Here is a 20,444-nt window from a genome sequence, read left to right on the forward strand (position 1 = left end):
ACACTGGCTGGGCTGTTGCCTTCAATCGGGACTTGGTTGTTGGGGGATCTACGTCCCCTTCACTGACGGATTCGGCAAATTATGGCGACTCCAAGCCTTGCCGGGGTCCGAGAGGCCCCTGCCCTGGTGCTGACTGTCCTTCGGAACACTGCTCCAGACCGCCGGGCACACAGCCTACGGGGTCCTTCCAGGAACTTCCAAACGGTCCCCCTCCAGACAGTCACCGCCGTTGCTGACCTTGCTGACCTGGTCCTACACACAGCTGGACCCTTCAGGCTTTCTTTCTTTCTTTCCTGTCACCTCACTTGCTTTCCTCCTTTACCACTTTTCTACTTTCACTACTTGTTTACTCCTCCACTTAGCTGTTTACTCAAGCTCATCCCTGAGCTGACTCACTGGTTTCTCCCGCCTCCAGAGCTGTGTCCTCCTCGGTGGGCGGAGCCAACTGCCTGGCCCACCCCCTGGTGTGAATCATCAGCCTCTGGAGGAAGGTAACAAGGATTTTTGGTTAGCTTAGATGTTCCTACCTGGGATGTAGGGTGTGGTGGTGTGTGACCTGTGTCCCCTGGCTTGCCCAGGGCGACACATTCCCCCTTAGCAAAATGCAGACCGTCCGCGGGCTGCCGTCCAACACCGGTTTTATTTTTCTGAAAAAGATAACATAGTAATATAACATATTTACATTTTTAATAATAACTCTTCCCAAGACGGGAGGCACATTTCTTTTAACATTGCATAACGGTTTACGGTTACGGTTTCCGCTCTCTCCCACCCAAGCAACCTGGCCCTGATGCTGCCCCTAAAGCCCAGGCAGCACCCCTTGACCCACAGTCCAGCACACGGTACCCGAGCGGGATCTGTCCTTCCCCTCCAGATGGTAGCCACCGGTTCCTTTGGTGGCTGGGCCCTAGCCTGCTCTGCTCAGGGCCCTCCCTCCAACCTGCCTCTCCGGAGGCGGCATTGCGGAAAACGGTAACGGTAAACAACATATTTACAAGCCACTTAACGTTTGTGGTTGCCCTGCAAGTTCACGGGCTTGTCCATGGATAGTCCTCCATGCAGAACTTTTAAACGGTCCCTACGGGGACAACGGTGCCGGCTCCAGCCGGTTGCAAATCAAGGTAATCAGGTGAAACTTCGGTATCATTTTCTTATAATTCTTTCAAAAACTTTTAAACAAACACAACATAATGGTGGTCCCAACAGGGACGGTGCAACGGGCATCCGCTGCCCTACTCCAGGCCTTCAGGCTCTAGTGCTCCTTCCAAGGGAGGGGGCGCGGCGCTCGCTCGGGCCTCTGGGCTGCCCTTTAGTTTAGCGTCCAGCGCGAACCACCCCCGCTCCCCAAAGAACCGGGTGTATTGCACGATGTCACCCGGCATCAGATTGCGGCCGGGATGCTCTTCAGGCAGGTGGGCATTCACATCCCGCCGGGCTATAAACACTTCGGCCTCCAGGCCCGGTTCGTAGATGAACCCATAGCCCCGGCGGACATCAAACCGCCTCACCTGCCCCACGTACAACGGGCCCCGGACACGGAACGTGGCCTGACGGAGATTTTCCTTTTCCCGGATAGCTCGGGCCACCAGCTCAGCTTTCTTCCGCTCCCTCTCGACGATCTCCAGGCCCAGCGGTACCGGCTCCCTATCCCAATACGGCGCTGCCGCCAGCGCCGGCGCACGGGTCGGGCCCCGCGGGACATCCTGGACGTTGCCCACTGTCAGGACTCTGGGCAGCATGTCCCGCGGTGTCTTGGCCTTGGGCGCTGCCTTGCAGCAACAACCCGGCGCTACCTCAGCCGAGGTGTGGGGGATGGGCATAGGGGCTTTCCGCTGCTGGGCCTTCGGCTCGGAGCGGGTCATCGGCTCCGGCTCGGGGGATTTTTCGGGGGATGCCTCTGTTTCCACTTTCGGAGTCTTCCACGGTAACACCTCCGGTGTGCCGCGGGCTCCGGCTACAGGTCGGCCCGCCTGGGCGGGGACGCTGGGTACTGCTACCGGTTGCGGTGGTAGCAGGCCTAGTGGCGGGGTCACGGCCTCCGGGACGGGTGGCAAGGGAGGCAGCGGGGGGAGAGGGCTTGGACCGGGCCCCACAGCCACGATGACCGGCCCTTCAAGGGCATCGGGACGTGGGTCACTCACCCTCCCTTTCTCCGCTTCCTCCTCGCGTCTCCGCACGGTGGCTATAACGTCCGCCATGTCGGCCTCCCACTCCTCCATGAGGAGCTGCATCCTGACCTGCAGCCTTTGGTAGAGCTGCGCGGTTCGGATTTCCACCCACGCCGCGGTTCCAGGCGCGGGGGCTACGGTGTCGCGGGACGGCATCCACATGATGGCTTCTTCTTTACTTCCAGGAACGGTATATTTGCAGAGTCCTGGCGTCCCTGCTTTCATAGCTGCAGCTACATGCGTCCAGCCGCCATCGCGTCCCCCTTAGCTCTTTCCGGCCCCTCCTCTCTCAGGGCGGGGTTTTGGCCTTCGCGCCTCCACTACTCGAGAAGACGCTCGAGCGGGAACTTTTCGCGCCAAAGATGGCGGCTTCTGAAATTTTTCTGCCGGATACCTCCGGCGGTAACAAGGCGCACCTCTACCAAACGGCAGAGCGGTAAGATCCTGTTCATGACGCCAAGTTGTCGCGGGCGGGGAGGAGGGTGTCAGCACACTACGCTCACCCCTTCTGCTCGGGTCCGGCGGCTGCTGCTCAGTGGTGGCTCGAGCGGTGGGCCGGATCCCGGGGGTTTCTCGAGCGGCACTCCTCACCCGTGAGTGAAAGGGGATTTGTTGGGTGTGGGGATGATTATTGTCCGTGACGCCACCCACGGTTGTGGTGATTTCACCACCGCTGCTCTATACCGGGATCCCGGGGATGGTGATGCGGAGCAGCCAGGTGATGTGTTGCCCCTCCGTGGGTAGGGGTTGGTGATCCCAGGGCCCGGTGATGGTGAGGGAGGTGCAGGGCCTGGTGGGCGCAGGGACGCGGGGGGCAGCGCTGTGCCTTGCGGCACTGTGGTACTCACTCAGCCTGAGACGTTAACACAGTTTTTACGGTAAACCAAACGGCTGGATAGACGGTCCCACGGACGGCTGCACTTGCTCTCCCAGTAGGTGACCGTGATGTCCCTTTTCCTTGCACCTTGGTGTACTTGTTGGTTGCGATGGGTCCCCACCGGTAACCCGCTCCCCGGCTTCAAGCTGGACCGGGGGAGCTCTACTCTTTGCCCGCAGGCGCTGGCCCTAAGAAAACTGGTGCCTTGGCGGTGGCAGTGTCTCTTCTACACTGGCTGGGCTGTTGCCTTCAATCGGGACTTGGTTGTTGGGGGATCTACGTCCCCTTCACTGACGGATTCGGCAAATTATGGCGACTCCAAGCCTTGCCGGGGTCCGAGAGGCCCCTGCCCTGGTGCTGACTGTCCTTCGGAACACTGCTCCAGACCGCCGGGCACACAGCCTACGGGGTCCTTCCAGGAACTTCCAAACGGTCCCCCTCCAGACAGTCACCGCCATTGCTGACCTTGCTGACCTGGTCCTACACACAGCTGGACCCTTCAGGCTTTCTTTCTTTCTTTCCTGTCACCTCACTTGCTTTCCTCCTTTACCACTTTTCTACTTTCACTACTTGTTTACTCCTCCACTTAGCTGTTTACTCAAGCTCGTCCCTGAGCTGACTCACTGGTTTCTCCCGCCTCCAGAGCTGTGTCCTCCTCGGTGGGCGGAGCCTACCGCCTGGCCCACCCCCTGGTGTGAATCATCAGCCTCTGGAGGAAGGCAACAAGGATTTTTGGTTAGCTTAGATGTTCCTACCTGGGATGTAGGGTGTGGTGGTGTGTGACCTGTGTCCCCTGGCTTGCCCAGGGCGACACATTAATAGTATTTTGTAAATCTCCTTTGGCTTTCAACACTGCCTGAATTCGTCTGAGGCATGGTCTCGATTAGATTCAAGCATGTCTTGACTGAAATCTGATCCCAGGTTTCTTCTACATGTTCACAATGTTGGTGCATAGTGGTACACTCACTTGGGTATGTATACAGCTTTTTCTTCAACTCTATCCACAAGTGTTCGATTGGATTGAGGTCTGGGGACTGTGGGGGCCAATCCAGCATCTCTACTTCATTGTCATTGAACCATTTCTTCACCAATCTCGACGAATGTTTTGGGTTGTTGTCCTGCTGGAACACTATGTCATCCTTTTCATACCCATAGCATTCGAGTATACAAAGTAACTCGTATTGTAGGATACTGTCATAGCTCTGCAATGAGACCACCGTCGCTCCTGGTCAAGTATCCAACACCTTTGGCTGTGAAACAACATCTTAATATCAGGCTTCCTCCACCAAACTTAACAGTTCCTTCAATTTCTCGATCTGTTGGCCTTTTTTCCATTGTTTCTTCCTGACCCATTTGCACCCAATTTCCCCTTCTTATGATAATATTGAAGTCGAGATTTCTTCACCTTTTTTTTAAAGGCCACCACCATTCTAGACTTGTGTAACATTAATCATAAGGTGCTTGCATGGACATCTGAGACATCTCACTATTATGAAGCATATAAGCCACCTCCGCTGCCATGTTTGTCACGCCAGAACTGATAGACCTTGTGATAAGCTGACTTTTTGTCTCTAATATTTTGCCTGGATATCTTTTTGCTTTGAATGGATGGACTTAATTTAGTATTCTTCCAACTATCATGGCACTCACATGATGCAGTTTGGCAATTTTCTTGACCGAGAGACCACTATTGATGAGCTGGAAGATGGGGTTTCTTTTTCTTGGGAAATCTTCCTGCCTGCTCTTTGATTTGAGTGACCATTTTCATGGGAATCAACCTAATAACACACTGAGCTATTAGTAAATGTGAGAACAGGTTGTAATTTGTAGTATACAGGAAGAAAAACAAATTCCACCACAGGAGCAAAACAGTAACAATGAGGGACATGACAAGAATCTGCATAACTAATCATGTGCTAAATAGTTCCAAGTTACATTTATGCATAAGATAGCCAAGATGATTGTCTATAAAATGAAGGTATTGTAACATTCAAAGCTAGGGGATGATGAAGTATAATGCCTGAAAGTCAAACGTTCAAAACATTGTTCATTACTGTGGCACATATATTACTGTAAGGGATCCAAGGTAGGGGACATATATACCTGTAAGGGGCCCAGGATGGAGGACAATATACCAGGATGCTAAGCATATATTACTAGAAGGGTCCAGGATAGGTGACATTATACAAGGAGAGGGGACAAATACTGTATTTTTGGAAGGTGCCTAGCATTGAGGACATAATAACAGGAAAGGGTAACATTATACCATGTAGGTTCCAGGATGTAAACATTATACCAGGATGGGAGACATTATTACTGGAAGGGGCCAGGATGGAGGACATTATTATAAGAAATGGGCACAGGATCAGGGACATTATTTTAGCCTGGGATTCATTGTTACATTAGAGGACAAACACTTATGTCTTCACAGGATCTGAAATACTACAATGATTCATACATCTAGTGAACATACAGGTGGATGCCCAATGAAAATGTTTCACCGGGGCTTATCGGACTGTAGTTACACCAAGGGCATCCAACTGCTGAAATTATTTACACAACATCCACTGGAATCAGGTATCTCACATCGTCCATCTTACATAACAAGTCGGGGTTTCGGCTAATAGCGTGGAGAACCTTCTAAAGATGAATGGTTAGTGGCTATCAGAAGAAGACACTACCCTTTACATTAGGAAAATAAACATTCATGTAAACCCGTGTACTCACTTTAGTGGTGTTGTAGGAACTGTCAACATAAAGACGTTTGACTATTTTTAAGGAATGCGAAGTGCTAATTCTATTAATGTCTGATGTCAGCGTTTGAAATCCAAAGTCATAATCTTTGACGCATTCAAAGTGAAGAACCTGGAAAGAAAAAAAAATAAAATAAGCTTTTGAAATTAATTGGTACACACATTAATATGTTTCTAAAGGGATCCGCATAATTGATTCTTATGCTCAAGAATTTAACTTTAAATTAATATTGTTTATTTTTATTTCTAACTGCTTTTTAGACACAAGCAATGGTCATGGTCCTGTATCCTGTTAAGCAAAGCTGCACGCCGAAACTATGGTATAAGTTCTGGCATCAAGCAGATTCTGTCATAAACTTTTCAAAGTGGCCAGCATTACAAACATATCTGTCAATACTGCGTCATTTTTAAAGCCACCATAACATTGGATGGCTGATCATTCTGCCATGCAGCCATCTCAGCCAACTTTCCCATATGTGTCTGTGGCGCCCTGGACTAGCCAGGTCGTCACAGGTACTACAACACACACCCCCACCCCGAGACAGGTACATCAGCCAGACACAAAATCCTTGTTGCCTCCCTCCAGGGGCTGATGTACACACCAGGTGGGATGGAGCCAGGCGGTTGGCTCCACCCACTGAGGAGTTCACAGTCCTGGAGGCGGGAAAAGGGAAAGAGGTCAGTTAGGGAAGTGCATGTGTGAGGAGTGAAGAGGAGTGTAGGAGTAAACTGACTGTGTCCGGGTGTGTGGCCCGGGCAATAAGAGCAAGGTTGGCAGACGGTGGTGGCCGTCTGCAGGAGAGGCAGATCAACACGGAACTGCAGGACCGGGGTCGGGTGGTGGCCCGCCGGTACCGAACCGGGGAGCGAAGTGAAGCCAGCACACACCGGCAGGGCCTGCGGACCCCGACTAGGCTTGGAGTCACCGTTAAGAGGTGAAATCCTTTAGTGACCGGAATCCCAGGGGTTTCCTAACATTCAAGACCCGATAGAAGGCAAACATCCAACCAGTAGAAGGAAATACAGCTACCGCCACAGCTAGAGTTCCAAGGGCCAGAGCCTGCGGGCAAAAGGGCTCCTCCAGCACATATACACGCTGGGGAGCGGGTTACCGTTGGGAAGCCATCGGGACCGAACATACACAAAGGTGCAGAGAAAGGCAGCCACCACCAACCATCCGGGAGAAACCACAGCAGCCAGCTGCGGGACCCGTCTATCCAGCCGTTTGGTTTACCAGAGACTTTGCGTACATTTGTGGCTGAGTGAGTACAATCATGCCATCCGGCACCGCGCTGCACAGTCCAGGCGACCCTGCACCTTGCCAGCCCTGCCTCTCCGTCACCTCACCAGGCCCCGGGACCACCAACCCCTACCCACGGAGGGGGAAAACAACATCCCAGCTGCTCCCTACCATCGCTCCCGGGATCCCAGTCACCAGCAGCGGTGGTGCCCAATGTGTCGCCCGTGGATAAGGGGTACTCAGATCCGGGCCACGAGGTCACTTCTGTGGGTATCACGGTGGCGTGACCCGGTCTGTGATCCCAGGCTCCACAGTAAAAAGGGGATTGGGTAAGGGAGATTGTCAGTGACGCCACCCATGGTTGTGGTGATTTTGGTGACACCACCGCTGCTCTGGACGGGGATCCCGGGAGCGGTGACAGGGAGCAGCTGAGTTGTTAGTTCTCCCCTCCGTGGGTAGGGGGTTGGTTGTCCCGGGGCCCGGTGATGGGGTAGGGATGGATGGCAGGCGGGCTACAGGGCCTGGCGAGGTGCAGGGTCGCAGAGCAAGCGCTGTGCCGCACGGCACGGTGGTACTCACTCAGCCCAATGATGCACACAGAGTCTCTGCTGAAACAAACGGCTGGATGGACGGGTCCCACAAGCGGCTGCAGTGTTTTCCCCTGACCCCAGGTTGGTAATGTAAGTCCTTTTCTGCACCTTCCGTACGCTCCTCCTGCGCTCCGGTTTCCAGCTCGCTCCCCGATTCAGTACCGGTGGGCCACCGCCCAGCCCCGGCTACCTGCGGTTCCACCAACTGTCTGCCCGGCTCCCTGCAGACGGCCACTACTGTCTGCCTCACTCTCTACTGCACGAGGGCCCTAGGCTCCAACCTAGGCCCCAGTCTGCATCTGCCTCTTTGCAGATCTCCTCTCTCTTCCTCCTCTACCACTTCACTGTTTACTCCTCACTCAAGCTCTGCCTGAGCTAACTGCCTGGTTTTCCCGCCTCCAGGGCTGTGAACTCCTCGGTGGGCGGAGCCAACCGCCTGGCCCACCCCCTGGTGTGGACATCAGCCCCTGGAGGAAGGCAACAAGGATTTTTGTGTAGCTTTGGTGTACCTATCTGGGGTGTAGGGTGTGGTGGTGTCATGACCTGTGATCCCTGGCTTGCCCAGGGCGTCACATTCCCCCTTAGCAAAATGCAGACCGTCCGCGGGCTGCCCGTCCAACACCGGTTTTATTTTCTGAAAAAGATAAGAAACGGTAACACATACAAACAGAAAAACATCATCCCACATCGGGAGGCACTTTGCTTAAACGTTACTAACGGTTTTAACGGTTGTTGCTGCCGCTCTCTCCCACCCAAGTAACCTGGCCCTGATGCTGCCTCTAAGAAACAGGCAGCACCCCTTGACCCCAGTCCTGAACCAAGTTACCCGAGAGGGATCTGTCCTTCCCCTCCAGAGGGTAGCCACCGGTTCCGGTGGTGGCTGGGCCCCAGCCTGCTCTACTGCGGGCCCTCCCTCCAACCTGCCTCTCCGGAGGCAGTAACGGTGCTGCAACAAAACATTTTTATTTACAAGCCACTTAACGTTTGTGGTTGCCCTGCAAGTTCACGGGCTTGTCCATAGGAGTTCCTATGCCATTTTAAACGGTCCCCACGGGGACAACGGTGCCGGCAACGGCCGGTTTTCCAAATCACGGTAGACAATCAGGTTACTTTCCAACAATTGTTCATTTTCATCATTCAAACTTTTCAAAACTTTCAAACACAAACACAGACTGGTGGTCCCAACGGGGACTGGACAACGGGGTTCCGCTGCCCTACTCAGAGTCCTCGGCTTCCCCTGAGGGAGGGGGTGCAGCGCTCACACGGGCCTCCTGGCTGCCCCTCAATTTCGCATCTAGGGCAAACCACCCCCTCTCTCCACAGTGCCGGGTATACTGGACCAAGTCGCCCGGCATCAGGTTCCGACCGGGATGCTCCTCTGGCAGGTGAGCATTCACATCCCGCCGGGCTATAAACACTTCGGCCTCCAGGCCCGGTTCATATATGAATCCATAGCCCCGGCGGACATCAAACCGCCTCACCTGCCCCTCATACAGCGGGCCCCGGACACGGAAAGTCGCCTGACGGAGGTTCTCTTTTTCCCGGATTGCACGGGCCACCAACTCCGCCTTCTTTCTTTCCCTCTCCTCGATCTCCAGGCCCAACGGTATCGGCTCCCTGTCCCAGTACGGCGCTGCTGCGAGCTCCGGCGCACGGGTCGGGCCCCGCGGGACACTTTGGACGCTGCCCACTGTTAGGGATCTGGGCGGCAGGTCCCGCGGCGTCTTGGCCTTGGACGCCGCCTTGCAGCGGCAACCCGGCGCAACCTCAGCCGAGGTGTGGGGGATGGGCACAGGGGCTTTCCGCTGCTGGGCCTTCGGCACGGAGCGGGCTATCGGCTCCGGCTCGGGGGACTTCTCGGGGGATGCCTCCAGTTCGGGCTTCGGGACCTTCCACTGCAACACCTCCGGGCGGCTACCGGCTCCGGCTGCAGGTCGGCCCGCTGGGGCGGGCATGCTGGGTATCGCTACCGATTGCGGTGGCAGTGGGCCTAGTGGCGGGGTCACAGCTTCCGGGACGGGTGGCAAGGGAGGCAACAGGGGGAGAGGGTCTGGACCGGGTCCCGCAGCCGCGATGACCGGCCCTTCAAGGGCATCGGGGCGTTCGTCACTCACCCTCCCTTCCTCAGCTTCCTCATCACGTCTCCACACAGCCGCTATGACATCCGCCATGTCGGTCTCCCACTCCTCCATGAGGAGCTGCATCTTGACCTGCAGCCTCTGGTAGAGCTGCGCGGTCCGGATCTCCACCCACGCCGTGATCCCTGGCGCGGGGGCTACGGTGCTTCTGGACGGCATCCACATGTCGCTGGCGGTCTCTCCCAGGAACAAGATGGTTGCAGGGTCCTGGCGTCCCTGCTTTTATAGCCGCGGCTACATGCGACCAGTCGCCATTTCGTCCCCCTTAGCCTTTTTCCGGCTCCTCCTCTATCGGGGCGGGGTTTTGGCCTTCGCGCTTCCACTACTCGAGAAGACGCTCGAGCGGGGACTTTTTGCGCCAAAGATGGCGGCTTCTGAAATTTTCTGGCCGGACACCTCCGGCGGTAACAAGGCGCACCTCTACCAAACGGCAGAGCGGTAAGATCCTGTTCGTGACGCCAAATGTGTCGCCCGTGGATAAGGGGTACTCAGATCCGGGCCACGAGGTCACTTCTGTGGGTATCACGGTGGCGTGACCCGGTCTGTGATCCCAGGCTCCACAGTAAAAAGGGGATTGGGTAAGGGAGATTGTCAGTGACACCACCCACGGTTGTGGTGATTTTGGTGACACCACCGCTGCTCTGGATGGGGATCCCGGGAGCAGTGACAGGGAGCAGCTGAGTTGTTAGTTCTCCCCTCCGTGGGTAGGGGGTTGGTTGTCCCGGGGGCCTGGTGATGGGGTAGGGATGGATGGCAGGCGGGCTACAGGGCCTGGCGAGTTGCAGGGTCGCAGGGGCAGCGCTGTGCCACACGGCACGGTGGTACTCACTCAGCCCAATGATGCACACAGAGTCTCTGCTGAAACAAACGGCTGGATGGACGGGTCCCACAGGCGGCTGCGGTGTTTTCCCCTGACCCCAGGTTGGTAAGTCCTTTTCTGCACCTTCCGTACGCTCCTCCTGCGCTCCGGTTTCCAGCTGGCTCCCCGATTCAGTACCGGTGGGCCACCGCCCAGCCCCGGCTACCTGCGGTTCCACCAACTGTCTGCCCGGCTCCCTGCAGACGGCCACTACCGTCTGCCTCACTCTCTACTGCACGAGGGCCCTAGGCTCCAACCTAGGCCCCAGTCTGCGTCTGCCACTCTGCAGACCTCCTCTCTCTTCCTCCTCTACCACTTCACTGTTTACTCCTCACTCAAGCTCTGCCTGAGCTAACTGCCTGGTTTTCCCGGCTTCAGGGCTGTGAACTCCTCGGTGGGCAGAGCCAACCGTCTGGCCCACCCCCTGGTGTGGACATCAGCCCCTGGAGGAAGGCAACAAGGATTTTTGTGTAGCTTTGGTGTACCTATCTGGGGTGTAGGGTGTGGTGGTGTCATGACCTGTGACCCCTGGCTTGCCCAGGGCGTCACACCCAACCTCACCACAACCCGTGGGTGGAATCATGGACTAAAATCCCCCAAACCAACCACCCCTTTCACTCACGGGCGAGGAGCGCCGCTCGAGTCCCCGGATCCGGCCCACCGCTCGAGCCACCGAGTAGCCATCGCAGCAGCGCAGGACCCGAGCGTTAGCGAGCGCAGCGCAGTGGTGTCCTCCCTGCCCGTGACAACTTGGCGTCACGAACAGAATCTTACTGTTCTGCCGGCTGATAGAAGTGCGCCTTGTGCCCCGCTGGCGGTGTCCGGCCGAAAAATTTCAAAATCCGCCATCTTGGGCGCGAGGCTTTTCCCGCTTGAGCGTCTTCTCGAGCAGTGGAGGCGCGAAAGCCGAAGCCCCGCCCCTGAAGAGGAGGTGCTGAGAAAAGACCAAGGGGGGTGGCAACAAGATGTCTACGCCCGACAGAGTCGCTGGAGGAGTGGCGGTCGCAGCCGCAGCGGCATGTAACTAGCGCCGCGGAGTGCAGGGACGCCAGGACTCTGCCGAAACACGTTCCTGGACGTCAACGTGGAAGGATATGTCGGAAGATCCAGGCCCAGGCTGATTTCCTGATGTAGCGGTGGATAGTCGAAGTGGAGGAACCGGCTGCGGCTGTGCGAGCACGCGAAGTGGAAGCAACCGTGGAAGAGCGGGTAAGCGACCCATGCCCCTATGTCCCCCAGGGACCGGCCGCTGCGGCTGAGGGACCCGGTCTGCCCCTGCCCTCTATATCACCTCCCCCGCCGCCCGTACCGGTTGCCGCTGCTCCCCTGCTCGGTCCGCTGCCACCAACACCGGCAGCGGAGTCTGTTCTACCAGCCTGCAAAGACCCGCCTGCAAAAGCGCGAGCAGTCAGCCCGTCATCGCACCGACACCCGTACCAGCCCCACGTCACGCCTGCGTCCAGAAAGTACCTCATCTCGACTTGGACGCACCAGCGATCCTCGAGGAAGCCGCGCTCCAGATGACAACGGCTCCGGCAGTCCGCCCGGCCAAGATGGAGGTGACCGTCGACCGGAAGCCAGCCCAGCAGGTAAAGCTGGCCGCTCCCAGAATCCAGGCCTCGGCTGAGGCGTCGCGGGGTTGCCGCTGAAAGGCAGCCGAGCAGGCCCCGACACAGCGGGGTTCCCCAGTGCAGAAGGTGCCGGTCGTAGCCGGCACGGGGGAGCTCCAGCTGGGCCCTACCCTCGCACAGAGCGAGACGGAGCGGGCAGACGCTCCATACTGGGAGCGGCAGCAGCGCCAGCTGGGCCAGGAGATCGCTGCCCGAAAAAGGTGTAAAGCGGATGTGCATGCCCGCATGTATGTGGAGAAAGATCACCTGCAGCGAGCTACCATCGGGGTCCAGAGCTTTGCACTATGTGAAGGTGGCACTGGAGCCCCACGGTTGGGAATGGACTGTTGAGTAAGGCAGCGGTCCACCGTTGCACCCAGTTGTCCCCCGTTGGGACCCCCAGCACCGTTAAATAAGTAAATGAATGAATGAATCAGACCGATTAAATAACCTGATTGACACCGTGATTGACCCGGCAAGTTGTCCCCGCAGGGACCCTTTGTTACCGTTGGCATGAGGAACTCTTCATGGACATGCCTGAGAACTTGCAGGGCACCCACAAACTGGTGGGATTGTAAATAAGTTGGGGGCATGTTTTCCGTTGCCGCCTCAGGAGAGGCAGATTTGGAGGATGGGCCTGGAGGGAACTGATGGCCCAGGCCCGCCACTACCGCAACCGGTGGCGATCCTCCGGGGGTCAGGGGTCCCCCATGGACGTGGGGTCCCCTGAAGTGACAGCCGGGTGCGAGGCACCGTACCCGTTCCCGCTCGGGCAGCCTGGATTTGGACTGGGGTCAAGGCATGCTGACGACTTCTTAGGGGCAGCATCAGGGCTAGGTTGCTTGGGTGGGAGAGCAGAAGCCGTCCGTCCATTATTATTAAAAATGTATATATATATGTATTTTGCAACGTTTAAGTGACATGCCTCCCGTAAGGGAAGATTTGAAATCCATACTGTGTTGTTTTTATATTTTTACAGTTGAAAAGAAAAATAAAACTGGTTATGGACGGGCAGCCCGCGGACGGTCTGCATTTAACCAAGGGGGAATGTGGCGTCTTGGACTAGCCAGGTCGTCACAGGTACTACAACACACACCCCCACCCCGAGACAGGTACATCAGCCAGACACAAAATCCTTGTTGCCTCCCTCCAGGGGCTGATGTCCACACCAGGTGGGGTGGAGCCAGGCAGTTGGCCCCACCCACTGAGGAGTTCACAGTCCTGGAGGCGGGAAAAGGAAAAGAGTTCAGTTAGGGAAGTGCAAGTGTGAGGAGTGAAGAAGAGTGTAGGAGTAAACTGACTGTGTCCGGGTGTGTGGCCCGGGCAATAAGCGCAAGGTTGGCAGACGGTGGTGGCCGTCTGCAGGAGAGGCAGATCAACGCGGAACCGTAGGACCGGGGTCGGGTGGTGGCCCACCGGTACCGAACCGGGGAGCGAAGTGAAGCCAGCACACACTAGCAGGGCCTGCAGACCCCGACTAGGCTTGGAGTCGCCGTTAAGAGGTCAAATTCGTTAGTGACCGGAACCCCAGGGGTTTCCTAACATCCAAGACCTGATAGAAGGCAACCGTCCGACCAGTAGAAGGAAATACAGCTACCGCCACAGCTAGAGTTCCAAGGGCCAAAGCCTGCGGGCAAAAGGGCTCCTCCGGCACATATACACGCTGGGGAGCGGGTTAAGGCAGCCACCACCAACCGTCCAGGAGAAACCACAGCAGCCGGCTGCGGGACCCGTCCATCCAGCCGTTTGGTTTACCAGAGACTTTGCGTACATTTGTGGCTGAGTGAGTACAATCGTGCCATCCGGCACCGCGCTGCGCAGTCCAGGCGACCCTGTACCTTGCCAGCCCTGCCTCCCCGTCACCTCACCGGGCCCCGGGACCACCAACCCCTACCCACGGAGGGGGAAAACAACATCCCAGCTGCTCCCTACCATCCCTCCCGGGATCCCCGTCACCAGCAGCGGTGGTGCCCAACCTCACCACAACCCGTGGGTGGCGTCATGGATGAAAATCCCCCAAACCAACCACCTCTTTCATTCACGGGCGCTGCTCGAGTCCCCGGATCCGGCCCACCACTCGAGCCACCGAGCAGCCATCACAGCAGCGCCGGACCCGAGCGTTAGCGAGCGCAGCGCAGTGGCGTCCTCCCCGCCCGCGACATGTCTGGTGTTAACTTATATCTAGGAGAACAAGACATTTGGCAGCCCAAAACCTGACTGAGATATCTGTTACAAGGTGGTGCTAGACACTACTTGTATGCAGTAAATGTAGACGTAGTCAGACAGGACGAGATCATAAACCAGGTCTGCACGTCACTACATGGGGAGCAGACAGAGACGAGGTTAAGATACAAGTCGAATGTCAGCGTTCCAGAAGAGTACGTACAGAATACAGGGAGCAGGTGGGGAAGTGGTCAGGAGGAAGTCCAAGGTCAAAAAACGGGATGTCACAACAGAAACGAGAGAACAGGCAGAGATGGGTACCCAACAGTCTGGAGTTGAGAGACCAAGATTTGAACACTGAGCACCACGGGAGACAACAGCGCAATTGTAAACAGGAAGTACAACTGGTGGCATCCTGAAGTAGAGCAATCACCAGGAATGAGAAGCATCTGTGAGAGCACCTCCCAGGACCACCATGAAATCCAGTGCTTATGAAACAACCAGCAGAGCATTCATCCTGCAAAACGCTCTGTACCACAAGCAACATATAACGACTCTGCAGGAGAGCATACCAGAGCGTTACAGAATGTTCTACACATCGGAATCGTGACTCTGACATTCACAATCAATGTCTTTCCCAACATCAGTTGTCCATTGCCTACCACAGACATTGGATGGTCGGCCAACATTAGTCTAAGGTGTACAGGGGCCTTTAGGCAAGGCAGTCTTAAAATGTGTCAAATTTATCATAGTGGTTTATGCGGTTTGATACATTTTGTGTTAAACTTTCTACTCTAACTTCCTTCCTTAATATTAGTTAACTTATTCTGTGCAAATATTTTTCTCAAACCATGTCCTATTGGTATAGCTGCACCCCAATGTAACTATCAATGTGACTTATGTCTTTGCTCTCATTGTAACCCTATTCCTTGAAATGAAATGGTGGAAGGCAATATAAATTGTAGTTTGGCATTGCGCTTAAGGCTAGCCGGTAGGTAACGAATATATGAGGCTACCTGAGAGTCATTTATTTTATTATTATATTATATAGTTATTATTTATTTTATTTATTATTTCTCTTAAAGATACATTTTATGGCAACTCCTTGTAATTAATGCATAAACACTGCATGTTAGCCTATGTTCACATGCAGCGTTGTTGAAGTTTTTTTTCCTGCTATTTTTTTTTTTCAAATTAAAAGCTGCTCTTTTCAGTACGAGAAAAAGCTATGACATTTCAAAAATCTCATGCTCTCGCTTGTTTTTTTTTTCCATTTTCCCTGATGTGTTTTTTAAATCTGCAGCATGTCAATTTTTTTTAGCCTTTTTCATCCAAAGAAAGCAATGAGAAAGTGTAAAAACACTGCAATAATGTTTATGAAGCATTTTTGGCGAATACAACTAGTTTTACACATGTACTGTAGACAAAACACACATGTACCATAATCCGCCCCGAAAAAGCCTGCAAAAAAGCACTGTCAAAATGCAGGAAAAACAGGCATTTTCAACACATCATTTTTACTGACAGAAGAGAAGATTTTAGCTGCAGAAAAAATGCTGCAGAAAAAATGCTGCAGAAATGCTGTGTGTGAACATAGTCTTTTGGAGTTCTACAGTTAATCAATCATATAAATGCATGTGTGTCTTTATGCACACTGAAGAATGGGGGATTAGATTGTTATAGAGGGAATGAGTAAAAATGAAACTTAAGGTGTGAGTTTGCTTAAGAAAAATGACCCCTAAATGCCAGTGCAGTCACCTCTTTAACTGGAGAAACCTTTTACGGAGATCCTGACCACATAATGAAGAAAGAGATAGCCAACGATTGTAAGTTTATAGTAAGAGTTTTTGCTTCTTTTTTTTATCTTCCTAATATTTCCTTTGTTTTATGATTAGCATTGTATTACTTACTTTCCTATTATCATAGGTGGATTATAATGAGGGCAATTTGGGTTACCGCCCAGGGCCCACAATTCCAGAGGGGCCCATGGTCAGATTATTATGTTTTGTGCACCACCTTAGGTGTTTGTTTGTTTTTTTTTCTTTTTACTTACAGGGTTGGTAATGGGGGTGGCTCATAAACACTTCTCCATTACCAACCCAGGGATTGATGGCAGCTGTGACTTTTGACAAATCACAATAGTAAATGAATAGAGCTCTGCTTCAACCATAGGCAGATCGGTGCTCAGCAAAATAATTTAATAGGAGATATAAAATTCTGGCATACGTGTGCCAGAATTTTATATCTCCTTTTGACAAATCACAGCTGAAATCAACCCCATATATTAACCTGATTGCCACTGCACCAGGGCAATCGGGATGAGCATGTCAAGTGCCACAACTGGTGCATCTAATGAATGCACCAATTCTGGGGCGGCTGCTGGCTGCTATTTTTAGGCTGGGGAGGGCTCAATAACCAGGGACCTTCCCAGCCTGAGAATACCAGTCCGCCAGCTGTGTGCTATATTTGCGCGCGACATCAAAAATGAGCAGGAACCCATGTCATTTTTATTGTTTATTTAAATAAATTAAAAAAAATGGCATTTGGGAGCCTCTATTTTTGCTAACCAGCCAACATAAATCCCAAATAGGCTAGGGGTGGACATATGAAAGTCACATAATACTCTTGATAACAATGTTCCTAAAAGCGACCTGTGTTTCCGAGATGAAAACAGGCATATTTCCCATGCTGATCCGACTCAATTTTAGCACTTTTCCATCCATTTCAGCATTTTTATCGCCCTGACATCCTGGGATGGTCCGCCACAAAATAGTTCTTGTTTCCCATGACTTACATTAGATTCGTTATTCATGACGAACGAATACACAAATAGTACAAAATATTTGAGACAAATAGTCCGGTCCCAAATATTTCGTTATTCACCCATCACCAATTGTAACTTATTATGAATTAATTTCATTGTCACTGTTTCACCATATCAATAAATTATGTATTATATATTAAAAAAAAGTCATTATGTAATAGACTTAAAATTATAACTGTATGTATGTAATGATTTATCATGGGTGATTCACCATCAAGTCTTATATACAATATACTTAGTTAGCACTATTTCACAATAGTTTTAGAATGTCCTCCCATCCTCTTCGGCAATCAATATGCCTTTAGTGACCCATGGGTGTGCACACCCGACTTCCTGTATTCCCTTGTTCATTGTCTCACTGTTGATCGTGTATGTTCGGTATGCAATAAGCGCCTGCCGCTCCGGACTTGCACGATGTGATGTGATGAACAAATGGGAAGGGCTTGGCTCTGAGACTTGGATGCGCATGCGTGCGATGGAGCACTGTGATTGCCAGGCATCCAATCACATGATCGGATCAACAAGATATTCATTTGATATACTTAGCCACGCACCCTAAAGAAACAAAATATATGTGAACTGCGCATTGGGAACTGAGTACTCGTGTACTGCTATAATTAACTGATTTCTGCCTGATTAGGTTTTTTTTAACATTGGAGTCTATGGACAATGGATCCATTAACGGATTGCTATTTATTTTCCATTTGAAACTGATCCTGTAAGAAAAAAAATGGATTTCTTACAGATGCATCAAAAAAGGATGGCTAAATACCAGCCTGTTAACAGATCCATTTTCCATAGATCATAGATCTCTGCAGGATCTGTTCTAACGGATGATTACTGAACATGTGAACTCAGCCTCATCATGGGTAATTTATACTTTTTGTAGGTTTCAGTAATTTAGCACAGGCTTGCTTCACTGCATGTTGTGTGCAGGCACCCCAAGAGAGCCATTCTCAGTCTCTGAATGTCTCTCACTGGATTTAAATCAACATTTTCGGATATAGTGTATAAAATGAAAGAAATAAATTGCCCTCCTCCCCCAGAAATGCCCTTTTTATGGCTGGCTGTTTGTTGGCGGAGAGCCAAACTGCCCATTCATTGACTTCCATTACACTCGTTACTCAAGTTGAGCACTTTCAGGGCGTCTGACCTGTTCAATTCAAGGACCGAGCACCAGAGCACATTTGTGCTCACCCATCTCTAGTCCAAATGCAAAATCTGCTGTTCATTTCGGTAGCAGCATTGTGGGTGAGAATTTCTCTTCGTTTCACAATACAGAAAATCCACAGCGTAAAATGACCGACACTATGGTAATATGCAACAGAAAAGTGAACTCTGATAAATCCATACCTTTTCCAAAGAAGAATCCACTATGAAAACATCAACATTTGATACAAGTTTCACAACTAAAAACCATTTGTCTCTGACATGCTTGACTAACATACTTGACAGTTTGCTGTAAAAATACGGACCATGGACAATGACTAAGACACACTGTCGAAACTATGTTTAAAAATGAATTTTTAAAGGATTATCACAGGATTGCGCTGGACTTCATAATCTTTTTCCAAAAATCCAACAGATCACATTTGATCACAAGTCATAGTATGACCCCATTAAATACTATGACTTGCTTTATTACAATGCGACCCAGTGATCTTCGGATTGACATGTTGCTGTGTAGCCCTAACCCTCATCTGTGTTCAACCTGACATTTAGTAGGCATTATGTACGTTAAAGAGAGAAAAATAGGCATAAAATAAAGAAAATATTGCTGTTTACAAGGTTTTATCTAAAAAGTATGTCTAAGGCTTTGTGCGCACTGAAAAATGGAATTTTCTCAAGAAAATTCCGCAAGCACTGAAAGATTACCGCACCCGCGGTAAAAAAACGCGGCAAACAGCCCCCTGTAAACCGCATGCGGTTTGCCGCGGTTTGCTGTGGCTTTACCGCGGTATTGTTCGCGGTATTGCCGCGGTTTTGCCGCGTGCGAGTTGGTACATGTGCTTTAATACATTCAATGCAATAAAGCACATTGAAGAAAAAAAAAAAAATCATTAGATAGCAGACAGATAAATAGATAAATAGATAGAAGAATAGATAGAGAGATAGCTAGATAGTTAGATAGAGGGATAGATAGATAGATAGATAGACAGATAGATAGATACCGTATTTTTCGGACCATAAGACGCACTTTTTTCCCCCCAAATGTTGGGGGAAAGTGGGGAGTGCGTCTTATGGTCTGACTATAAGGTTGCGGGTGCGGGGAATGAGGGTGCCGCGGTGCAGCGGGTCATCGGCGGCACGAGCAGGCTGTAAAAGCCTGCCGTGACCATGTGGGCCCGCTCATTACATATGCACGCCCATCCTCCTGCCCATCATCTCTCAGCGAAACCGGCGCTGACAGGTGGGCGGGTGTGCGTGCATAATTAGCAGCCGGCCGTGATCACCCCTGGCAACTACAGCCTGGAGTGATCATGTGCGGCTGTATTCACTGCTCTCCGCGCGTCATTACCAGCGCGGGGTGCAGTGAATCAGTGTACTCACCCGTCACCATGTGTGGAGCCGCCCCCCTGCAGCATCGCGTCTTCCTGTCTGTGCCGGCGGTCAGCTGATCTGGACACTAGCGGCGCGCACCGCGATGACGTCATCGCTGTGCGCGCCGCTAGTATCCACCAGAATCGATCAGCTTACCGCCGGCACAGACAAGAAGACGCGATGCTGCAGACAATGGTGACGGCTCCATACAGCGGCGCTGCAGCTGAGACAGAGATCGGTGCTTCAGAGAGTGAGGAAGGGTAAGTATAAATGTGGCGCCCCAGGACCTGGTCGCCACAACAGCATTGCCCTCCCAAAGGGTTAATGCTGAGCCTGGAGGTAATTGGGAGATCTATTGGCCAGTACGTTTAACACCCAACGCAGTTCTCCCTCCGGCCAGCAGGGGGAGCTCTGAACCTGGAACTTCAGGGAGCATTCCTTAAGTCTAGCTGGAGGGAGGAAGTGTAGGCAGTCTGTAGGGATAAGTGGAAGGAAGCAGACGCAGAGTGAGCTGTCCTGCAGAACTGGGGCCTAGAGCTAGAGTAGCTTGGCCCAGGGAAGCAGGAGTAGCTGAGAGGCAGCAGAGAGACTCGGACATCGGAGTCTGTGGTTGCCAGGGTATAAAATCCGTCCCTGGTAGCCGAATCCGGAGGGCAGGAGAGCTGCAAGCACCTGGCCCAG

At 52.5% G+C, this 20,444-nt stretch overlaps 1 protein-coding gene across 1 annotated transcript in view; it reads right to left on the minus strand.

Annotated features, from left to right (window-relative positions):
- Positions 1-20,444, minus strand: part of SERPINB5 (serpin family B member 5) — a 115,276-nt gene that overhangs the window by 64,220 nt on the left and 30,612 nt on the right. The window contains exon 3 of the mRNA XM_075316496.1: positions 5,773-5,910. Within this exon, the coding sequence (XP_075172611.1) occupies positions 5,773-5,910 (138 nt within the window). The remainder of the gene's footprint in view (positions 1-5,772; positions 5,911-20,444) is intronic.

Source organism: Anomaloglossus baeobatrachus, chromosome 6 (assembly GCF_048569485.1).
Source record: "Anomaloglossus baeobatrachus isolate aAnoBae1 chromosome 6, aAnoBae1.hap1, whole genome shotgun sequence".
NCBI lineage: Eukaryota > Metazoa > Chordata > Amphibia > Anura > Aromobatidae > Anomaloglossus > Anomaloglossus baeobatrachus.